The 21,766-nt window shown below is 25.0% G+C and overlaps 1 protein-coding gene across 13 annotated transcripts in view; it reads left to right on the top strand.

Annotated features, from left to right (window-relative positions):
* The first annotated feature begins 629 nt into the window (after window positions 1-629).
* LOC135923002 (AT-rich interactive domain-containing protein 2-like) overlaps window positions 630-21,766 on the top strand; it is a 106,106-nt gene continuing 84,969 nt past the window's right edge. For 6 of the 13 annotated variants that reach the window (XR_010571095.1, XR_010571097.1, XR_010571094.1 and 3 more), the window contains exons 1-9: window positions 865-1,275; window positions 1,316-1,409; window positions 1,449-1,546; window positions 1,598-2,121; window positions 3,536-3,597; window positions 3,643-3,697; window positions 9,932-10,106; window positions 18,863-19,053; window positions 20,459-20,671. Coding sequence is in view for 6 of the 13 variants with exons in the window: in XM_065457586.1 (XP_065313658.1) it covers window positions 1,217-1,275; window positions 1,316-1,409; window positions 1,449-1,546; window positions 1,598-2,121; window positions 3,536-3,597; window positions 3,643-3,697; window positions 9,932-10,106; window positions 18,863-19,053; window positions 20,459-20,671 (1,471 nt within the window). In the remaining 7 variants the exon portion in view is untranslated. Of the gene's footprint in view, window positions 706-860; window positions 1,276-1,315; window positions 1,410-1,448; window positions 1,547-1,597; window positions 2,122-3,535; window positions 3,598-3,642; window positions 3,698-9,931; window positions 10,107-18,862; window positions 19,054-20,458; window positions 20,672-21,766 lie in introns of those variants that run through there. The other 7 variants (XR_010571100.1, XR_010571099.1, XM_065457582.1 and 4 more) reach the window with 6 other exon arrangements.

The raw sequence follows: 21,766 nt of genomic DNA, 5'->3' as shown, positions 1-21,766 counted from the left end.
TTGAATTATATTATTTCGACAAAAATCGAAATCGGACAGTTTTTAGCTTTTTAAAAATACTAATTGCAGTTAACATTGGGAAGGAAAAATAATATAATGTAATTCCAGTTTCAATTTTACTATATGAAATTATTTACTATGAAACTAAGATAGAAATCACGTAAGTAGTCTGATAATTAACAATTATTATTATATTGAATTCTTAAATTACGATTTATTAAGTTGTATTTTAAAACTTATAAGCCTTAAGAGAGGCATATTTATAAACTAAATTTTATTTTACCTTAAATCTACATATTACATTTATATGAATATTTTATTAAATAAATAAATTATTTATTAACTATTTAAGATCATTTTTTAACATAAATATTTTGGAAAGTAAACGATCAAATTTAAACATAAATCATAATTATATATATATAATATTCTTGTTCAAAATTATTTTAATTTTTTAAAATTTCCTCAAGCATTATATGAAAATGGCCGTTATTATTTCAATTTATCAACCTTGCAGTTATTACTTTTATACAATTAGTCTAAAAACCTTTAGAGTTTTTAAGAGTTTAAACATTATTAATTTTAATTAATTGAACTAGAAAATGACACGTGACTTAAAAGAATACTAACAAAATGTCATCTTTTCTTTAAGAAAATGAAGTGAAATATAAATCATTCAATTATTATTGATAACATAGATAACCTGTAAGTAAATAAATATTGTTATTTGATACCATACCTTTAATTTCAAATTATTAATAAATATAACGAATTAAATTATTAATAAAATTTTATTAATTAAAAATAATTCCGGTGAGCTTAATAAAAAATATAACATAAAAAGTTAACACGCACAAAAATTTATGAAAAATAAAATATGTCGCTAAAATAAAATAACAAAAAAATATAATGATATAAAATAAAACCTTTTTTAAAAAATATTTTTTTAGTTTTGGTTTAGTTCTTTCTCTTATGTTAATATTTGCTGTTTTTAATCACTTCTGACTCTTCAATAAATTTTGCGCCATTCAAATTTTGCGATAATTAAGCTATAGATTAATATTCCATTATCTATTATGCTTTTGAATACTAGCCTATTCATAATCTTAGGAGCGGTCTTGGATGGATACATTTGCACGACCTTGTTAAAAGTGAACAAACACTTTTATTATTCATTATACATAATCAAATAATATCCGTTGCTTGCAGTAATAATATGGAAAATAATTATGAAGAGTTTAATCGAAAATTGAAAACATTCCATCAAAACAAACAGTATAAATATAACAAATTTTTAATTCTTAAATTTATTTAGAACTGATCTTGAATACTATCCAAAAATTGATGGTAACAAAGTTGACCTTTATAAATTGTATAATATTGTGCAGTGTTTGGGAGGAGTAAATAAGGTTTCTAAATAGAATATGCTTGTTATGTACAATATATAGGTGCTAGATTTCAATAAATGGACCAATGTTTTTGAAACTTATGGATATCCCAAATCATGCTTAAATGGCTGTTTTATAATGAAACAAATTTATACAAGGTTAATTTTTTTTCACACATACATTATATATATCAATTTTATTTTTTATAGATATTTGGAGAGCTATGAAAGAGTTGAAAGGGGAGAATTAACAATGGATGAATGTGACATAGAGACAATTCCATCAAAATATCAAATGAATCAATACTTCAAGACAGTTTTTCCACTACAAAAAAATGAACAATTACTTAAAATAGAATCACCATACAGTTTAACATTTAAAAAGTTGCAACTCTTATTATTGTCCAATTTGTCAAATGAAATTAATTTTGCATTAAAATTTTTGCACCTTTTGTCTGAAAATGAATGTGCTATCAATGAAGCTCAACATAATTATAATTCAAATATAAATCCCTCCAATTCATTAGAAAATAGTTTATTTTCATTCCTCAATTCACAAGAATCTAAAATTTTTCAAAATTTTATATTAAATTCATATAAAAATATATGTAGTACTGGTCAAATTACTTCTCACTTCTCTTTATCTCTGCTTAACATAGGTAAAAATTCAAAAATAATTGAAACAATATTACACATCCTTAATCCATTCATACCACGAACATTTGTCAAAAAAGGTATATTTTTATTATTGATGTTTATATATTTAAAGATAACAATTAACATCAGAGACCTGCAGAAGTACCATTTGCATGGTCCTTTAAAAAAATTTTCAGGCCTGGCTCAGATTTAAAAAAAATATATTATATACATTTTTGATTTTTATAGCTAATAATGTCAATTTCAAATATTTGGTTTTAAAAATATATGGCCTGACCTGGTCTGGATAGTTTTTTAAATATACCTGGGCCGGGCCTGAAATTTTTTTAAGCCAGGCTTAGGGTTGTGCCTGCAGGTCTCTGATTAATATATTGCAAATAGGTAGATACATTGAAATCCCCCCCCCCAGAAATGTACCTTTTAGGCTAATAAAAATGTCACACTTTCACTACCCCTTTAGAAATAATTTGAAGGATAAAAATAATGACTAATACAAAATTGAAAAAAACATTTTTATTAGGGGTGTACCAATACCACTTTTTGGAGGCCGATTCAATCCGATATCCCCAATATTAAATTGATATCGGCCAATTACCGATTCGATATCTTATCTAATTTTGTATTCTTTAAAGATACCAAATTTTTTATATACTTTTTATTAGTATAACATTTTAATTTAACTATACCATAACTATGTCATTTAAATAATATTATAATGATCAATTATAGTTTATATTCAATTCAATTGCAATTCTAAAAATATATAAAATAGTTTTTTTGAAAAATCACTTATTTATATAATAAGTAATAACATTATTAATCTATTTACATAATAAGTAATAAACATATATATTTGAAATTTGAAATAAATATTTAAATTAATATATCGAAGATTTCTTTTAAGAAATACCAAAATTTCCAATTTATCAGAGATCAGTCTGCGGTGATGGGGACTGTAAATATCACTAGCTTCACTAAAAACAGATTCTGAAGAGATTATTGCACACTTTTATAACCAGAATGCAAACAAAAATAACAATATGGCAGTATGTTTATTAACTAAGTATTACTATTAAAAAAAATTAAATATAAAAATGGACTTTGATTTTATTTATAATAATAAATGGATTTTTAGATATAACTTTTTTTAAAAAATTTTATATTTTATTTTTGTGATCAGATTGGGAAATTTTATAATATTTGCCAATAACCAATATTTTAAAATGGGTGAAATATAGGCCCGATCCGATCCGATATAAAATATCAGTACATCCCTAATTTTTATATAAGAGTTCTAAAAAGGGTATTTAAAAAAATATAACATAACCAAAAGCAGGCAATAAATAGACTAAACACCTTCAATGAAATATATATGAAAACCTATCCAATTCAGCTAAATGTTGGTCACACCTTTGGCTAATAAAATTTGTTTTCTCAAAATTTGTGAAATCTGCTAGAATTATTATGATTTCTTAATGTTTTGTTCATTAGGTATTGACAATCAACAAATATTTGCTCAAGTTGAGAATGATCAAGAGGATTCAAATATTAATGTAAATTTTACAAATAAATATTTATTCTTATATTTATAAAATTAGTATTGGAAAAAACATGTCAAAAAGGGGATTTGTCAGAAAATTTTGCTCTTAGGAAGTATAATTATTTATACATTGATTACAGCTTTATAACATTTATCTGCAAAATTAATATAAGCTTGAACATTTAAATTTATTATAGAGGGCAGTCTGGGCCAAATATCATTGTTTAAATTTGTATATTAAAATTTTTCTGACTGGGCTGGACAATTTATAGATAAAAAATTAGGTAGGCTCACAGATCTTTGTTTCTTAAAATTTTAATAGGCCAGCTCGAGTTTTAAAATTTTGATAAATTTTTTTTTCAATTATAAGCTAGCTATATTTTTATTTTGATTAATACTATTAAAAAATAAATGTTATTTCTGTGTATTTTAAGAGCTGTAAATCTAAAAATAATATTAGTAAATACACAAAAAATTAAGTTATTTAAATATGACCAATTACAAATAGATATCAAACACAATTGATTTATAAAACATTTGTAGAAATGATTGTCTTAGAGGAGATCTTAATTGACATTGAGAAAAATATAGATATAGATATTAAAAATGATGGCCAGTTTTGTACAAAAAATTTAATGGATTAGCGATTTTTCTAAAAATTTTAACTGGCCAAGCTGGGCAAATTTTGAAAAAAATTATAATGAGCTAGGCTGAAAATTTAATATGCTGTGATGGATCAGGCAACTCTTGCAAATATTCCTAGCAACACCCAGGTGCAGATCCCTAATACTTAGGCCTTTTTGCCAAGTTAAAGCTTGATCTGAATTAAAATTTTTAGCATCATTTTTGCAAACCATTATTTTTTTTACATTATAAAAAAATTAAATAACTTTTACATACAACATGTCATGTAAGAATTGCAATATTCAATCCCCACTTTGTGAGTTTACTGACCAAAGTTAATTTAAGATGCTTATTTTTTTTCCAAAATAGAAAGAGATAGGAATTTGATATTTTCATTTTAAAAATACCTAAAAGCTTGAATCATATTAATTTTTAGTGTTAAGACTTAATAGAATTTATAGTTATTTTTATTTTCAAATCACATTAAAAAACAAAAAAAATCATTATAATCTTAAAAATTTCACTAAATAAATTGTACACAATTTTCATATAAATTACATTTTACATTATATGTATAGATTAATTTTGTAATACTTGAGGCCTATAAAATAATAAAATCAATTATAAAACCTTTCAATACAAAATCTTAGAGTATTTAACTTAACTCAATTTATATCAATTTACATCTTGTTAATATAAATAAATAATTATTTAACAATAACTTTAAATAAACATCACTTAAACATTTCAACAATTAGGAACATGATTTTTATCAATGTGGGGACATACTAGTATTGCAAAATCGCTCATTTGAGCTGATTTTTGAAAACAGCTATCTCAGTATTTTATCCAGAAAAATATTACGCAAACCTGAAAATGTTGCTCATATATGGCATAAAGTTTTATCTATCAGCTAATTTTCGAGACTTGGGTAATATTTTTCTGGTTAAAATATTGAGTTAGCCATTTTAAAAATCGGCTCAAATGGAGCGATTTTGCATCATTAGTACTTAGAACACCTTTAGAAACGTTCATATTTAATAATAAACATTTTATTAAAAATATTATTTGGCACACATAAGATTATATAAAACTTTATTATAATTATTAGAAGCATATTTTTTATTTTATGTTTTAAACAAACGAGTTCAATTCGTAAACGAAGTTTTTTTTTTGAAAATGTTTAACTACGTTCTTTTTATTTTTGACAAAATTTGAGAATGAATGCGTTCCTTTTTTGCGAATGCGTTCGTATTTTACAATCGTTCAATTTTAAAATATCTGCTTGCTTTTATTCAGTTGAAAATAAAAAATATTTGTTTAATATTAAACACAATTTGTTTCAAAAAGAGTGCTTAATCAGTTGCTTCCTTTATCAATGAATTTTTATAACCCGCCACTGAATATTATTATTTATATTTTATAGATTAGCTAAGCATGGATTTTGTTATTTCATTATCATCATATGATTTTGAAAATTCAGAACCAGATGAATTAACATTACCATAGCATATAAATAATAAATATTTTACAGTAACATCCTATATTAAAGGGACTAATTCTTTCCTTATAAAATTTAAAATACGTCTAAAAAGGCTATAAATATTTCTATGAACGTTGGTCGAATGCGTTCAACGTTCATTGACAAAAATCGAACGCGTTCACGTTCAAAGTTCACCTTTAAAAAAGAGAACGCGTTCATTGTTCAAACTTTATGAAAAAAATAAAAAAGAATTTTTTAAAAATTTTATTTAATATTTAATTTATATAAATGTTTAAAATTAATAGTTTTAAATGAATTAAAAAATTATTAAAAAACCAATTTCTTAATATTTTTAGTATATAAAACTTTTATATATCACATAAAATTTAATTATTTAGAAAATATATAAATTTATACGACTTTAAATTGTAATATTAAATGATTTTTATTTTATGCATCTATAATAATCATAATAATTTAATAAGCACATAAAATACAACAATCAAATAAATAAATAACAGGATACTAATAGTATATAATAAATATTACAATAAGTGTCTCTTTTAGAACTTCAAGATTTTGAAACTGAGACACATTTTACATTTGGTATGGATAGAATTAGTTTATTGTATATATGATGTTAGTGTAAAGTATTTATTATATTTGGGCCATGGTAATGTCAATTTACCTAATTCTGAATTTTCAGAAACAGAAGTGATGATGTGATCACAACATTCATGCTTACTCTAACTATAAAATATAAATAATAATATTAAAATTAATGAACTATACTATAGGACAGAAGAAGTGGCTAGTTAAAAAAAATCAATTATGATAAAGGAAATAGCTTATTAAAAAAATAACCCTTTTTTCTTAAAAAATTTGGATTAATATTAATTTAATATTTTTTATTTTTAAATGAATAAAAATGAGAAGATTTTAAATTGTACGAACGTAAAAAAAACGCGTTCGTCAAGAAAAAAGAACGCGTTTACGTTCAAAGTTCATCAAAAATAAAAAAACGTCCTTCATCATTTTTTTCAAAAAAACGAACTTCGTTCAAGAACGCGTTCAAATTGTACGCGTTCGTTTATAACATTACCACAAATTATTATATCAGCTTCAAATTCTCAAGTTTTAATGTAAAGAGACACTGGATTGTAATATTTAGTATTTTATATAATATGACTAATAATAACCCTTTAATAATTTATTTTAGATTGTTGTTTTATGATTTTTATAATATAAAAATAATGAAATTTTGTATATTTACATAAGGGGTGTACCGTACCGATCCACAAATTTTTTACCGATGCGATATCTATTCGATATTTAAATTTAAATGGCATAAAATTAATTCCTATTCAAAAAAAGTTTTTTTTTTATTTCCAAAAAATTAATTATCAGGGCAATGAAAACGCCTATCAAAATTTTAGCCAAAATTTCCTTAGGTTTCGAATTTTGAAAATATATTTCCAAATCATTTTGCCAACTGTGGTCAAAATCTTCAAGCTCAGATAATTTACATTTGACTAAAATCTTGAGTTAGCCGTTTAAAAACATTAGCTTAATGTGACTTGTTAGATATTTTAAAATCATTTTTTGTTGCAGATATAACAAAAAAAATTAAATTTTTAGCTATTCTATCTTTTAGAATATTTCTATTTTTTTAAACATTACAAATAAAATTGAATTTTGTTATCTTCTATAAATTTATTATTATCATATGTATAAAATAAAAGATATTTATTATATAATTATATATACAATCATAATATTACCCATAATAATAAAAGTATCGGATCGGATCGGTTTTTTGTTCGGCCATTTCCGATTTTAAAAAATGCGAAATACCGGTCCCAATCTAATATTGAATATCGGTATAGCCCTAATATAAATAGATATAAAATAGTTAAAAAGAGGTAGAAAAGAATAGTAAAATATTTTGATTTAAGTCTATCTTTTTATCATGTAATTACATTACATGTAATCAAAAATAATATTTTCGTTTTCAATTCATACAAAAATGTTTTTTATTTTAGTAAATGTAAATTTATATGTTAAGATATAGAAAATATTTAATACGCAGAATCATTTCGATGACGGAGATAACATACCCAGACCTGTGCATCAAACCCTAATTGACAGCAGCGGTCTTTTTAAATTTTTTATCAACTTTCGGTTAATTTAATTTATAATTCAATGTATTGATTTTTTTATAATTTATTTGGGCGCATTTAGCACATTGTTAATATAGTTTAATTCATATTATTTATTTAATAGGCTGATATAATTTATTTCCTGTCTTCACCCCTATTTAAATTTATGTAATTATTCTCAGAAAAAGAGTAAGGAATTGCATTTTTACTCAGATCAGAGATCTTCACTTACATATTTGGAATCCTCATTAAATTCGCAATATATCGATATATAATATCTAGTTTTAGACAAAAATTACTAAAATTAATTAAAAAAATTTTTAAAAATATGTAAATTTATATATAATCGGAATCACCATCAAATTAGCAGCGATTCTAAGTATGTAAATATATATATTTATTTATTAAATTAAAAAGATACTCACAAAACTGGAAGTTTTTATCAACAATATTATATTTGTTTTCCTGATTTTGGCCAAATATTTTTTTAAAATTTTCTATTTTTTTTACACTTTCCTGATTTTGGCCAAATATTTCTAAATTTTTTTTAAGATTGAAAACGTTATAATAAGAATACTTTTATAAATTTTTAACAAAATATAGAAATTTATACATATTTTATATATCGATAAATTTAATGAGGATTTTAAATATATATTTATTTATTAATTAAAGATGCTCATTTATCTAATTACAATCTTTGCTCAGAAATGGAAGTTTCTAGCAATAATATTTTTGTTTTTACATTTTCGTGATTTTGGACAAATATTTTTATGAAAACAGAATTATTTTTAAAATTTTTATAATATTTTTTTAAACATTTTCTTGATTTTGGGCAACGCGACTGAAACTAGTGATCAGCATCGGGCCTATTTTTTTAAGCCAAGTCCGAAATTTTTTTTTAAAAAATATTTATCCTGCAAAGCCTGATTCAGAAAAAAAATTTTTTTTATTTGTCCAGAAAAGTCCGACCCGAAGAAAAATTTAATATTTTTTTATTTAAGAAAAATTTAATTTTTTTTTTCTTGCAAGAATTTAAAAATATATATATAATGATATCATAATTAAAAATTTAAGCCCGACCCGGCCCGAAATTTTTTAAAAATAGTTAGGGCTGTGCCTCTATATTAAATATGGGATCGGCACCGATATTTAGCATTTTACAAAAATATCGGATCGGGCCGATACCTATAAAAAACCGATCCGATCCGACCTTTTTACTAATAGAATAGTATTTTATAAGTTTTCTTATAAAAATAGAAAGGAACAACACCCAAAGTTTTATTTATTTTAAATCTTTTAAATAATAAGTTTATAATTTAAATAAAAGAATTGTTTTAAATATGGTATCTGCTGAATTATGGAAATATTTTAAAGACAAAGATAATTTTGTAAAATGCGTTATCTGTGGAATTCTAATTTCACAGCAGGAATAATGAAAAATTTATTTAATACTACCAATATCCGTAAATCATTTTTAATTATTATAGAAGTTTTTTTTAAATCAAATGCATAATTCGACTTTTTGCATAAAAAATAATGATTTCTTAATTACATTTGATTCAAAGGGGGGGTGTTGAAAAATCAATATAATCGGTATCGGATCGGTGAAAAATATGTGGATCAGCACAGTCCTAAAAATATTAGGCCCGACGCAGCCTGGATTGGAATTATTTTTTAAAAATAGACCTTTCGACTCTACCGAGATATTCCATTTTTTATATTAAAAAATATTAATTTTAAATAATTGTAAAAATGTAAAAAAAATATACTGATCTGAAATTACTAAACAGTTCGTAAAAATACTAGAAGTTTCAATTATTCATCTATCTCATTGTGCTATACTAAAATAGATTCTTAAATAAAACTTATATTAATATAGATCAACCAAATATGAGTACCAGGAAGAGTTTTAATGGATAGGTTTTTTGGAGTTCAATCCGATTTTATTAAAAACTATGAGAAAAATCTCTATAATATTCGTATTCCCTTCTTTTAAATCATACAAATTTGAATGCCATTTTTTGTCTAGAATAATTTCATATATTTTTTTATTATTTTTGCATTTAATCTCCTGGTAGCATCAGATGATTTTGATGAGGCACACGTTATATTCAAAAGCAAGGATTCTCGAGATGAAAATAGGAACGAGAAAAATTGGAAGGAAAAGCTCAAACTAATATGCGATATATTCCGTAACTGGTCATTCGTTACTGCAAATGCTATGATTTTAGCCAATAGTTTAACGCTTGTGAAGTTTATGCATTTTTAATTTGTCCATTTTTTTTATAAAGAAGGAATTAAATATATATTATATATTAATCGTAAAAATGAGATATATATATATGGTTTCCCTCATTTAAGGATAAATTATTGAAAAAGAGAAAGTCCAACCAAAAAGGAAAAGATCCGAGAAAAAAGTGAAAAATCCAATTAGAAAATTCTTATAAAGACAAATCGTCATATATTCTATTTTTATTATTTTGATATTATTTTTGTATTTCAATTTTATTTCAAAACTATGCTCTAATGGGAAATTGGTCCTCTAGAATACCCCCCCCCCCCCCCCCAAAAAAAAAAAAAAAATTTATATACCCAAAAATTGCCCCTCTCACCCAATATTTAATAAAATATTTATTTTTCTAAATATTTTAAATAAATTAATTTTAATTTTAATAAGTTATGAAGAATAATAACAATCAAATCGTCTTGACAAATTTTTTTTATTTTTTGCACATTAAAATACAACTTCCATTCATTCAATATCCTTTTCTAACTAGATAGCATTAAAAAAAGGCATAAGCTTTTTAAAGTCAGTATATCTGAAAAAGGAAACTATGTAAATAAAAAAGCTATTATAATTATTGTATATTATAATATTTTTTTTAACTAATATTAAAATAAGAGACCTGCAGAGTTCTGTATTTTGAGCCTTGTCCGGATTCAAAAAATTGTTCTCAAGCCAGTTTTTGCTGGACAGGGCTTTTTATCTTTAAGCTTAGCTAGGATTTTAAAATTTTTACTATTTATGGTTTACTCCCGGTGTAGTATTGTAAAATCAATTTGATAATTTATGACCGAACCTCAAATTTTACGAATAAAATCTAAAATATAATTTAGAAAATTATTATTAATAATGAGTAAACAAATTAAAATTATATAGGATATCAAGAATTGTAAAATAAATATATTCCTTGAAAAAATTATATAAAAGAATAGAAAATCATTTTTATATTCATTTAAATATGTTTAAAACTATTAAAATAAATTTTTTACAAATAGAAAATGGCCACCAATATTTTTGAAGCGATGAAAAAATATATACAGTGTGGTGATGATTTAATGAAACATATTGACGATTAAATTAAAACCCATTCATATAAAATTATAATCTTTGCAAAAATAACTAAAATAACAAAAGGAATAATAAAAAAAAAGAAATTTTAATAATGCTTTTGTCTATATTTTAGTTATTTTTGCAAAGATTATAATTTTATATGGATGATTTTTAATTTAATCGTCAATATGTTTCATTAAATCCTCACAACACTGTAAATAATAAATATTTTACAATTTTAATGGGCGCTAATATATCATATCACATCAAGCACGTTAGTCATGGACATGCCCAAAGTGAGCGAACGTGCCTCCATATAATTATGCCGATTCTCAAGGGTACCAACAAACCTTGTAACTCAGATGTGTTATATCATAATGAGCGGAACTACACCCTTACAATGATAGTATTAGAGTACAGTATAGTCATGAGTGTGTAGGAGAAAAGAAAAGAAGGAAAAGAGAGAGAGAAAAAGAAAACTATTTAAATACCAAAAAGTTATTATTTAATTAGTTGGGTTTTAGATATTGAGAAATTTTATATTTAGTACATATTATGTAATTAGTTTAAGGACGTTATAAAAAACCAAGTTAATTTTTGCTTAAGTATTATAATTAGTAATTTTCCTATAATCCATAAAAGACATAGGTTATCTTACTTAGTATTGGAGTCCTATAATTAGGGCTGTGCCGATCCACATATTTTTGGTTAATGATGCTTACTACCTTAAGGTACTACCTATCAAATTTGAATTTTATTCATTTTTCATTTGGATAGGCACTACCAAATATATTTATAATATATATTTGAAAAATCGTGATTTTTGGAAGGCCTCTATGGTCTAATCGGCAAGAGCTTGGCTTACTGATCCCATACTCCCGGGTTCGAATCCCGGGAATGGTCATGTTATTTTTCTTAATCTAACTTGGTGGTTCCATCCTTGGGGGGATAATATTAAGGAGGCCGGACTCGACCACGTGATTCCGTATTAATATATTAAATAATAAGGGTCTTATTACATTTTAATATATTTTGGTCAGTATTTAGCAAATTAGGTTGGGATTTAAAATATTTCCATACATTCACTTGGTAGTAAGCATCATTAACCCATATTTTTCACCGATCCGATATCAATATTTATATTGATTCCCCCCCCCCCCCCTTGAACCAGATGTAATTAAGAAATCAATTTTTAATATATAACGACTAAAAACGATTTTTTGTTTTAAATAATTTAATAGACATTACTTAACTCTTCCTTTATATTTATAAAAAAAATTGGTCTGGGACGCGGCCTTCTTCATTCTCAAAATAGATAAAAATGTTTAGAAAAGTGTATAAATATTATCTCGAAAGGGGGCGTCTTTGAAAAAATTATATTTAAATTTTAATGTTTTTCTTGAACTATTTGATATAATTTAAAGGATTATTCATCTTAAAAGTGAAAATAACAATAAATGGGGCTTTCATTCAATTATAGAAATTATTATCGATAAAAGAAATTCAATTTATTACATTATTTATAATTTATTATATATTTGCACATATAACATATATTTAATGAATATTAATAAAATATGTTCAACCAAGTTTCGAGTTCTTGAATATATGAAATCTTGTGCATTTCATATATGACGCCAAAAATAATATCAAAATTTTCGCTACTCAATTTTTTAAAATAATTTGATATTTTTAAAATATTACAAATATTAATTTATTATTATTATGAAATTTTATACAAAATAAAAGTATTATCATCATAAAATAACCTAAAACAATATAATTATTGGATCGGATTTTTCTAAAATTGGCATAGCCTTACTTGTATAAATATGAATAACAATAAATCTGTGTTTCAATCAATAAAATAAATAAAATTTTACAATTGATTAATCATTCAATAACACATGTTCACTATATTAATTCATTTTTAAATTAATTTCTTGGTATTTTGATTTCTATCAACACCTAACCCCAAGCCTGGAAAAATTAAAGATTAATACAGTTAAAATTGTACAAGAATTTTATTTGTATGGACGAAATAAACAGAATTATACCAGGCAAGAAAGATTGCATTTCGATTTTGACCAAAGACGGAAAAAAGAATACCATACAAAAGAGATTAATTTTAGATAATTTGAAAGAAATTTATATATTTTTTAAAGAAATTCGCCCTGATGTTAAAATTGATTTTTCGAAATTTGCAAGCATGCGCTCAAAAAATTGTATACTCGTTGGAGGTAGTGGTACACTACACATCATGTATGTGTTTGCAATTTTAAATTAATGATCATTGGATCAAATTTACCCAATTTAACCAATGATATGATGCCCTTTAAAACATACAAACATATTTTACCCTTAATAATTTGTAATCCGCCTCAACCATCCTGTTATATGGGCAAATGTGATAATTGTCCAGGGTAAACACATTTACACGATCAAATAGAAATATTGTTTCGTTCTAAGGACTTCGAATTTATAACATACAAACAATGGCTATCCGTAGATAGAACCACTCTTGAAACAATAACCAAGCCAGTAGATGGATTTATCAATGCCTTTTTTTTGAAAAAATGGAATTTTTATTACCCCATTCTTTTATTTCAACGCAAAAATCTAAACAATCTAAAATTGAACTTAAACGAAGGCCAATATTTAATTTTAAGTGATTTTTCAGAAAACTATAGCTTTATACTTCAAGAGAAGTACATTTATAATTGGAATAGGGCTCAGTCCACTGTTCACCCTTTTGTTATATTATAAAGATAATTTTGCCAATATTTGTCGCCTAAATTATGTAATGATATCCGAATCTTTGCAACACAATACAATAGCAGTACATTATTTCCAAAAAATCATTAGCAAATTTTTTAATAATAAAATTTGTATGCCAAATAAAATTATCCGCTGCACAGTATAAAAATCGTTAAAATTTTATTAATATTTGCCATCATGAGATGGATTTCAAGGAACAGGCGGAATGACATTCTTCTGCTACAGCACAAGGGAAAGATGTTTGTGATGGGATTGATCGCACTGTTAAAAGATTAGCCGCTGGAGCTAGTTTACAAAGGCCTTACTCAAAGCAAATAACCATATCATATGAATTGTACGAGTTCACTAAAGAAAATAAAAAAATTATAATTACAAAGAATTATTACTGAGGGAAAGATTTTCAAAAACTAGACCTATACACCATGATTCCAACAAATCTCTATCAATTTAAAAGTAAAATGTATTCCAATTCAATAGAAAGCACTATAGAATATTTATCATATAATGATGAAAGTATAATTTTTGGAGAAATATCAGGATACATAACGTGTGTTTATGATTCTAATTGGTGTTTCACCATTAACTGTGGGGCCTATTATACATTGTCGTCACAAGAAAGTACATTAGCTACCAAAGAATTAGCAATTAAAAGTGAGTTATATATTTGATTTTTAAATTTATATTATATCAATAATTTTAATATTTAGGGCGCCATATATGAAATGCATAAGATTCTGATTCATATATTCAAGAACTATAAACTTGTTGAATATATTTTATTAATATTCATTAAATATATGTTATGTGGGCAAATATTTTTATAATAAATTATAAATAAAGTAATAAATTGAATTTCTTTTATCGATAGACATTTTATATAATTGAACGAAAACCCCATTTATTGTTATTTTCACTTACAAGATGAATAATCCTTTAAATCATATCAAATAGTTCAAGAAAAAACCATTAAAGTATAATTTTATTCAAAGACGCACCCTTTCGGAAAAATATTTATACACTTTTCTAAACATTTTAATCGATTTTGAGAATGAAGAATGGTCCCAGACAAATTTTTTTTATAAATATAAAGGAAGAGTTTAGTAATGTCTACTAAATTTTTAAAAAAATTCAAGGTCGTATTATTTTTAAAAAATCGTTTTTAGTCCTTATATATGTCGTAATTTTAAAGGGATCATAACTACCCGTGATCATCACGGGATTTAAAGGAATCCCTTTAAGAATTCAATTTTTTAAAGGATTATACGGCATTATCACGTTTCTACCCTACCATGATATAGAAGAATCTTATTTTAAAATGCGTTTTACGCGCGTTTCGCTTTATTTTTTTAAAATTATTTGTTATTTATTATTTTCAATGTTGTTTTTTTGGCCTTATGTAATAAGATATGTCTAATATAGGGTATCAATCGATAGCTAATAAAAGATCTATTCAACTGGAGGTCAATCTCTCCCCCATAATGGGCGGGTGGTGTTTTCCCGATTAGTGGCCTTAGTTTTGGCCATTTTTTTTATATGGAGATTACGTTAAAATGGATGATGACATATGAACTTGAAGCTGGACTATCATTGAAAGCTGATTGCGAAATAATTTCAGATAAATTTAGTTGAGTCTCATTAGGATCTTTATTATTATTAAAATTAATGAATTCGAATTTTCGTCATTAAGAATCAAAGGATTCAAAACCCTCCCGAATATTTGAAGCCGTATGGCTTTTGGAAGATTCTCCTTTACCATTCCACAGATATCATAAAAAGTAAAAATTTTCCCTGGGTGCATTCTCATCCATGCATCCAAGGGACTATTTTAATATTTTTTATCCAAAAACAGTTCTATCCAATGATTGGAGTCCAATGGTTGAAGTTTATGAGTACAATGGGGAGGCAATGCTAGTCAAAGCACAGCTCAATGACTTCAATACATTAATGATATGTATGATTATCTATAATAAGTACAACTTTTTTTTCAGGACTGGGCTTAGCATATTCTATAAAATGTTTTAAAAAATGTATAAAATCTTCATCCAGCATCCATCCAGAACCATTGGACATGCCAAAGAATCCTACAGGGCCATATATTAAATAACGATCATAAAGATTTTTTGGGAGATATATAAACATAGGTAGAATAGAATTTTCTAAGGTATTAACGCCAATTGCCAAGGTCATGAGTGCACCGCGTTCTGATGTAGTAATTGCCCCAACTTGTTTCTCGCCTTTCCTTGCTATAACTGTATTAGGCCGTTGAATGTTGTTAATCTTCTGAAAATATTAAGCTGAAGTTTTTATACATTTTTTAAAACATTTTGTAAAATATGCTAAACCCAGTCCTGGAAAAAAAGTTTTACTTATTCTAGATAATCATACATCTCATCAAATTGAAGTAATTGAACTGTGCTCTTCAGAATTTATTTTAGAATTAAAATATACAATCTTCTGCTAAGATTATTTAAAATATATACATAGTAATTTTTAATGTATAGGTAAGAACCTAAATATATTTTAATGCAAGATATAATATAAAGCTAAATCAATGAAATCATTTTAAAATTAATATATATACATGGCAGCATCATTTTATTTAAATATATATCATAGACAGAAAATTAAATCTTTTATTGATATAATATATAATGCTAAATCATGTATAAATCATTTTTAAATTAATATATATACATGGCACATTTTAATGCTTAAGTTAAATGAAAGTATTTTAGTATTAATAAAGATGTTGTAGTTGGACAGACGGGTCCCACCGTCAGGGAAGGGGAGATATTGACGGGGTTCGAGGGTCCGGAATAATGGGGACAGGGGGACCGGATTTATATATGACCTTCGTCATAAAATCCCAGTAGCTAGGACAGGTAATTATTGAAATGCGAATTTTATTTTAATAGTTAATTCATAAGAACATCAAATTCATAAAAAAATAAGTAAAATTTTTAATGATCACAATTCGTCCCTTTTTTTTCAATCGAACAATAAAGAAATATTAATTTCATCCTCGTCCATCTCGAAAACTGGCTAGAACCATTTTGAGGATGAAATCAAAACAGGCTCGGTATAAGTGAACAAAAAAATATATAAATGGTAATATACGTATAATGTACAAACATAGAGAAAATAAACAAGTTATATCGTACAAACAAAGGGTAATATAAATTATAAACAGTGCTGAAACAACAGTTTCATTAACATATAATATATTTAATAATGAAAAAAATTTTTTATTAAATTGTTCTCAAGTTTATTATTATTTAACTAAAGAAATACCATGGCACAATTTTAAATTTTATAACAAAATTCTTTTACAGAGAATTTATGATATAATAAATAATTAAAATAATTGTTTAGGGCATAATCCTGAGAATAGTCTTGATCCTTTAATTAAATATTCTGTTAATTTAGCTTCTTGGATAGGAGTAAATACTGATCTGTCAACATATCGCTCTTGAAAATCTTCATTACTTTCCTTTTGAGATTTATGATACCTCTTAATTCTTTTTCTTAAATATATTGATTTAAATATATTAATATACCTCCCATAACTTAAATTTGTATTAAAGGCTATAGCTGTCAAAAGAACCTATCTTTCATCATTTGAGGAATGATTGCCTTTTGATTATCATTATTTTTTTTGTTTTTCTGAAATATGTTCGTACCATTTTGCAAAATCAGAACTGGTAATTTAATGAATGTATGTAGAAAGATAAGACGCACCCCGCTAATACCTTCCCCAGGTCCTCGGGATTATTTAAAAATTATTTAGAATATTAAATTAACTTAATGATTGTCAATATTTTTATATATGATAAACAGATTTTTTTATCATTTTGAATTAATATTAAGTCTGAACAACTTTTATAAAAAAAAGTTATTAGTCAAAATGTAAAATTTAAAAATGTTACTTTAGGTATGTTATAATAAATTATGCTTTTAAAATTTTTTATGAGCAATTTTGTCTGAAATAATTTTAGACCTACTTAAGCACCTTATTAAAATACATATATGGCTTAAATTTCAAATCTCAAAGTTTATTAAATTTTAAATTATTTGAGAAAGAAATACCTACCCTGATTCCCTATTTCTTAAAACCATAGATTAATCTTTTTATATATGATAATATAGTGGCCTGGATTGATTTTTAAAAACCGACCTATTAAATTTTAGCTAAAGATTTAGCAAATAGTTGTCCAAACTTTTCTGCCATCAATGAATCTCCAAGCATACATAATATAGTCTTGGTTATAATCGTAATCTGGCCGTTTTTAAAAATCGACACGAATCGGGCTTACAATACCAGATCTTATAATACAATTGCTTATTTTTAAATTTAAAAAAATTGTTAAATTTATTAACTGCAAATAATTAAATACTGCGAAAATAATTTCTAAAAATAACTGCTCAATGGTTAAAAATTGGAAATATTATTTTAAACTGCATATTTCGATTAAAAATTTGCGCGTATAATTAATTCTCTATATAAGTATTACATCGTCCACTATATCATTGCTGGATCACATAAATACTTTTTTCTATTGTAATTTTAAAGGAATAAATCAATAATAAGAACAATTGAGGGAAATACTTAGATAAAATTTTATATTCACTTTTAGTTTTTTTGTTAAATATGTATAATCTGTAATCTCGTTTTTGTGACGTATTTATTTACTAATAATTCAATGAAAATGTGCATTATAATGTTTATATTATGGTAATAATTACTTTATCTAGCTTTATGACCTTCCAAAAATTACGTGAAAAGAAAATTTTGGTTAGAATAATTAGTTGAAACACAATTAATACATATTAACCTTTTTATATACATTATAATACTAATTATTTTACCCCTCCCCCCTCTAAAAATGGAATTACTTAGAGTCTTGTTGTTAACCATCCATTGCGACATTCCTGAAGCCAGATCATCAGCCTTCGATACATTATCCAACATATCCAAATTTTTAAATCTCACCAAAATGGCCGTTTCCAGGTTTCCCGTCATTGTAGAAGTCTTAGTCGTTACAATTCTTCACGGCATATTTTCCTATGATCGCTTTGAATTAATTAGGAGTTTGCAGCTATTGATAATAAATTTTTATACACCCTACCTCATTACTATAAATCCAACCAAAACTTTAACTTACCTATCTAACCCGTTGGTTGAGTCAAGTCGGGTATTATTTTTATTTTGGGTTGGGTCGGATTGATAATTTTTTTCAGGTGTGTTGTGTTGGGTCGAGTTTGGAAATATTTTGTTATATTCTTTAATTTTATCAGTTGTATCAATCAAAATCATGGCTTATTTTATAAATTTGTTTTTTAGATGATTTCTTATAGCAATACTAAAATAATTTTTTTTTATATTTTGATTTTCAGTTTGGGTCGGTATATAAAATTAATTTTATGTTTAGGTTACGTCAAAAAATTTATGTCTTACAGGACTTAAAGCCTTGTAATCTACATTTTTTTAGATTTTTTTTGTTTACTCTTACCTAGTTATCTTATATTTCCAATTCCTATATCCTCAATAAGCAGTAAAAACACTGGTTTAACATGACATAAATTTATACGAGAAAACTTTCACTGTGGCCATCAAATTGATATAGTAGGGTACACTGTCAAAGTTTTGATAGAAAATCATAATTTTCTGCTCTGTTATTCACGATATATTATCCATATCCACAAGTTGAAAATCTATTGCATAATTTGTCGGAACTTGGAAGGAACATATTTTATTGACGAATATTTACTTTTTAAAATATTTTTTAAATGAATGATGAAAAATGAAAAATAACTATTGGATTTGGTTGATATCAGTAAAAGATTTTGAAGGATATTTTTCTCATGTAAAAGAATATATAATCCTGCTTTTTGTATTTATATTTACATATAATGGCAAAGAGTCCTTGCTAATTATAAGATATTACAGATGTATTATTTATTATACGTAATTGATTAAAAAGACATCATATATTTGGAATAAACGCGATTAGAATATTATCAAAATATGTAATAAGAAATATAAAAAATTGATCAAGAATATAGGAGTCTCAATTGCAATTAACGTTGGTTGAGTATTAATGTGAAATACACTTATCTAAATATAGAAAGACAAATATTTTATAAGGATATAAATTACCCAAATCTTACAAATTTTTACCTGTTCTCCTTATAAGAATGAAGCTTGTTTATTTCTCAACAGCCTTATTTTTTATTCTGAAAAGAAATATTCAGAATTATTCTTTAAACCATTTAAAAAGGAGTGTTTTAATCATTTTCTGATCACAATGCTATTAAAAATTTTAAGAACAGTGAAGTTGCTGTTTTTTTACTTTTTTATTCAGATTTTATATAATATCCATACGAATTTTGTATAAATTATAGATCTATTTAACTTAATTTATTTTCTTCTTTGAAACGATCCTAAACAAATTAAATAGTTATATTCATATCACCCCCCCCCCCCCCCCCCAAGGCTTAGAAATTCTGGGAAACATTTGTCACGATATTAATTTGAACATTTTGATCAACAAGATGGGTCTGGATGTGTGCGGAAGATTGGTCAATTTGCTTACATTATATGGGGACATACTTATTTTGTGCAGGACGTTAGAAACGCTTTATCAATTAACCTTTTATGGAAAGGATAGCTTGTCTAATCATCTAGTTTTGGTTCCACGTTTTATAGGTACATGTTTTTTAATTCAAACTTCGTTTTTAACATTATTTGGTTTTTTATATATATATTTGTTTGGTTGTTTTATTACTCCTTTATTTTATAAGTTTATTTTTAAACACATAATTATGGGGATATGAGGTATTTTAGCAGCCTATGTTATTATTTGTTAATGTATGAAGTAGTTGTCAGCAAAGCAAGCCAACCTAATAGTGCCTTGAGCCGATATTATCCTAATTTTAAAATTACTTTTTGGATCGTATCATAAATTGGATTTAGAGTTGGGCTAGTATTTTTTTTTAATTTTCTAATTTTTTTAGGATTATGAGTTTTTTAAAAATTTAACAGTAATTACTTAGTCATCAACAGGTTATAATTTTTTTACATAGCATATCTTCATTTTTAATTCAATAGTGCATTCATTTAATTAATATCATTTTTTTATATTAAATTACTTTTGAAAGTAATATTTTAAATATTTGATAAGTTAATGTACATTGATCGATTATATTGTGGTCTTAAAGTACTTCCAGGCCAGCGGGAACATCATCAATAATATATTTTCTTAATTTCTTCCTTTTGCATGATTGAATATCACAATTATAAAATATCTAAAAAAAACCAGGGAGTAGGAAATATTTGATAATATATTTTGCAGAAACCTGCAGAGATACCAATTGCAAACCCTACCATATTAAAAATAAATTTTTTTTCTCTGCTATTTTTTTAAAAGATGAGTAATATTATATGGGGTTATTATATTGTAATTGTTTATAAATTACCAACTATTTTTTTAACCTAGTATAATAGAAGTATAAGGACGAATTTAAATTGTTTGATTTGCCAAAAAATAAATAAATAAGTGAATATTTAAAAAACAACTTTATGAAATTTTTTTGAAAGGATGAGAAGTAAATGAATGTGTTATATCATACTATGATATAATTTATAAATTTATTATATTTTATAAAATTATATATTATAATAGTCAAATTTTTAAATATATGGCCTGGCTTAGTGGCTAGGTAAAAAAATATTCCAAGCTAAAAAAATAAATCTTCAGGCCCGTACAGGTTTATTTAAAAATATATCGGTTGGGTTTTGGTC

The sequence above is a fragment of the Gordionus sp. m RMFG-2023 genome, chromosome 1 (assembly GCF_954871325.1).
Source record: "Gordionus sp. m RMFG-2023 chromosome 1, tfGorSpeb1-WG-v2, whole genome shotgun sequence".
NCBI classification, from domain to species: domain Eukaryota; kingdom Metazoa; phylum Nematomorpha; class Gordioida; order Chordodea; family Parachordodidae; genus Gordionus; species Gordionus sp. m RMFG-2023.
The sequence above is the reverse complement of the archived record's forward strand: the minus strand, read 5'-3'. Positions and strand labels throughout refer to the sequence as shown.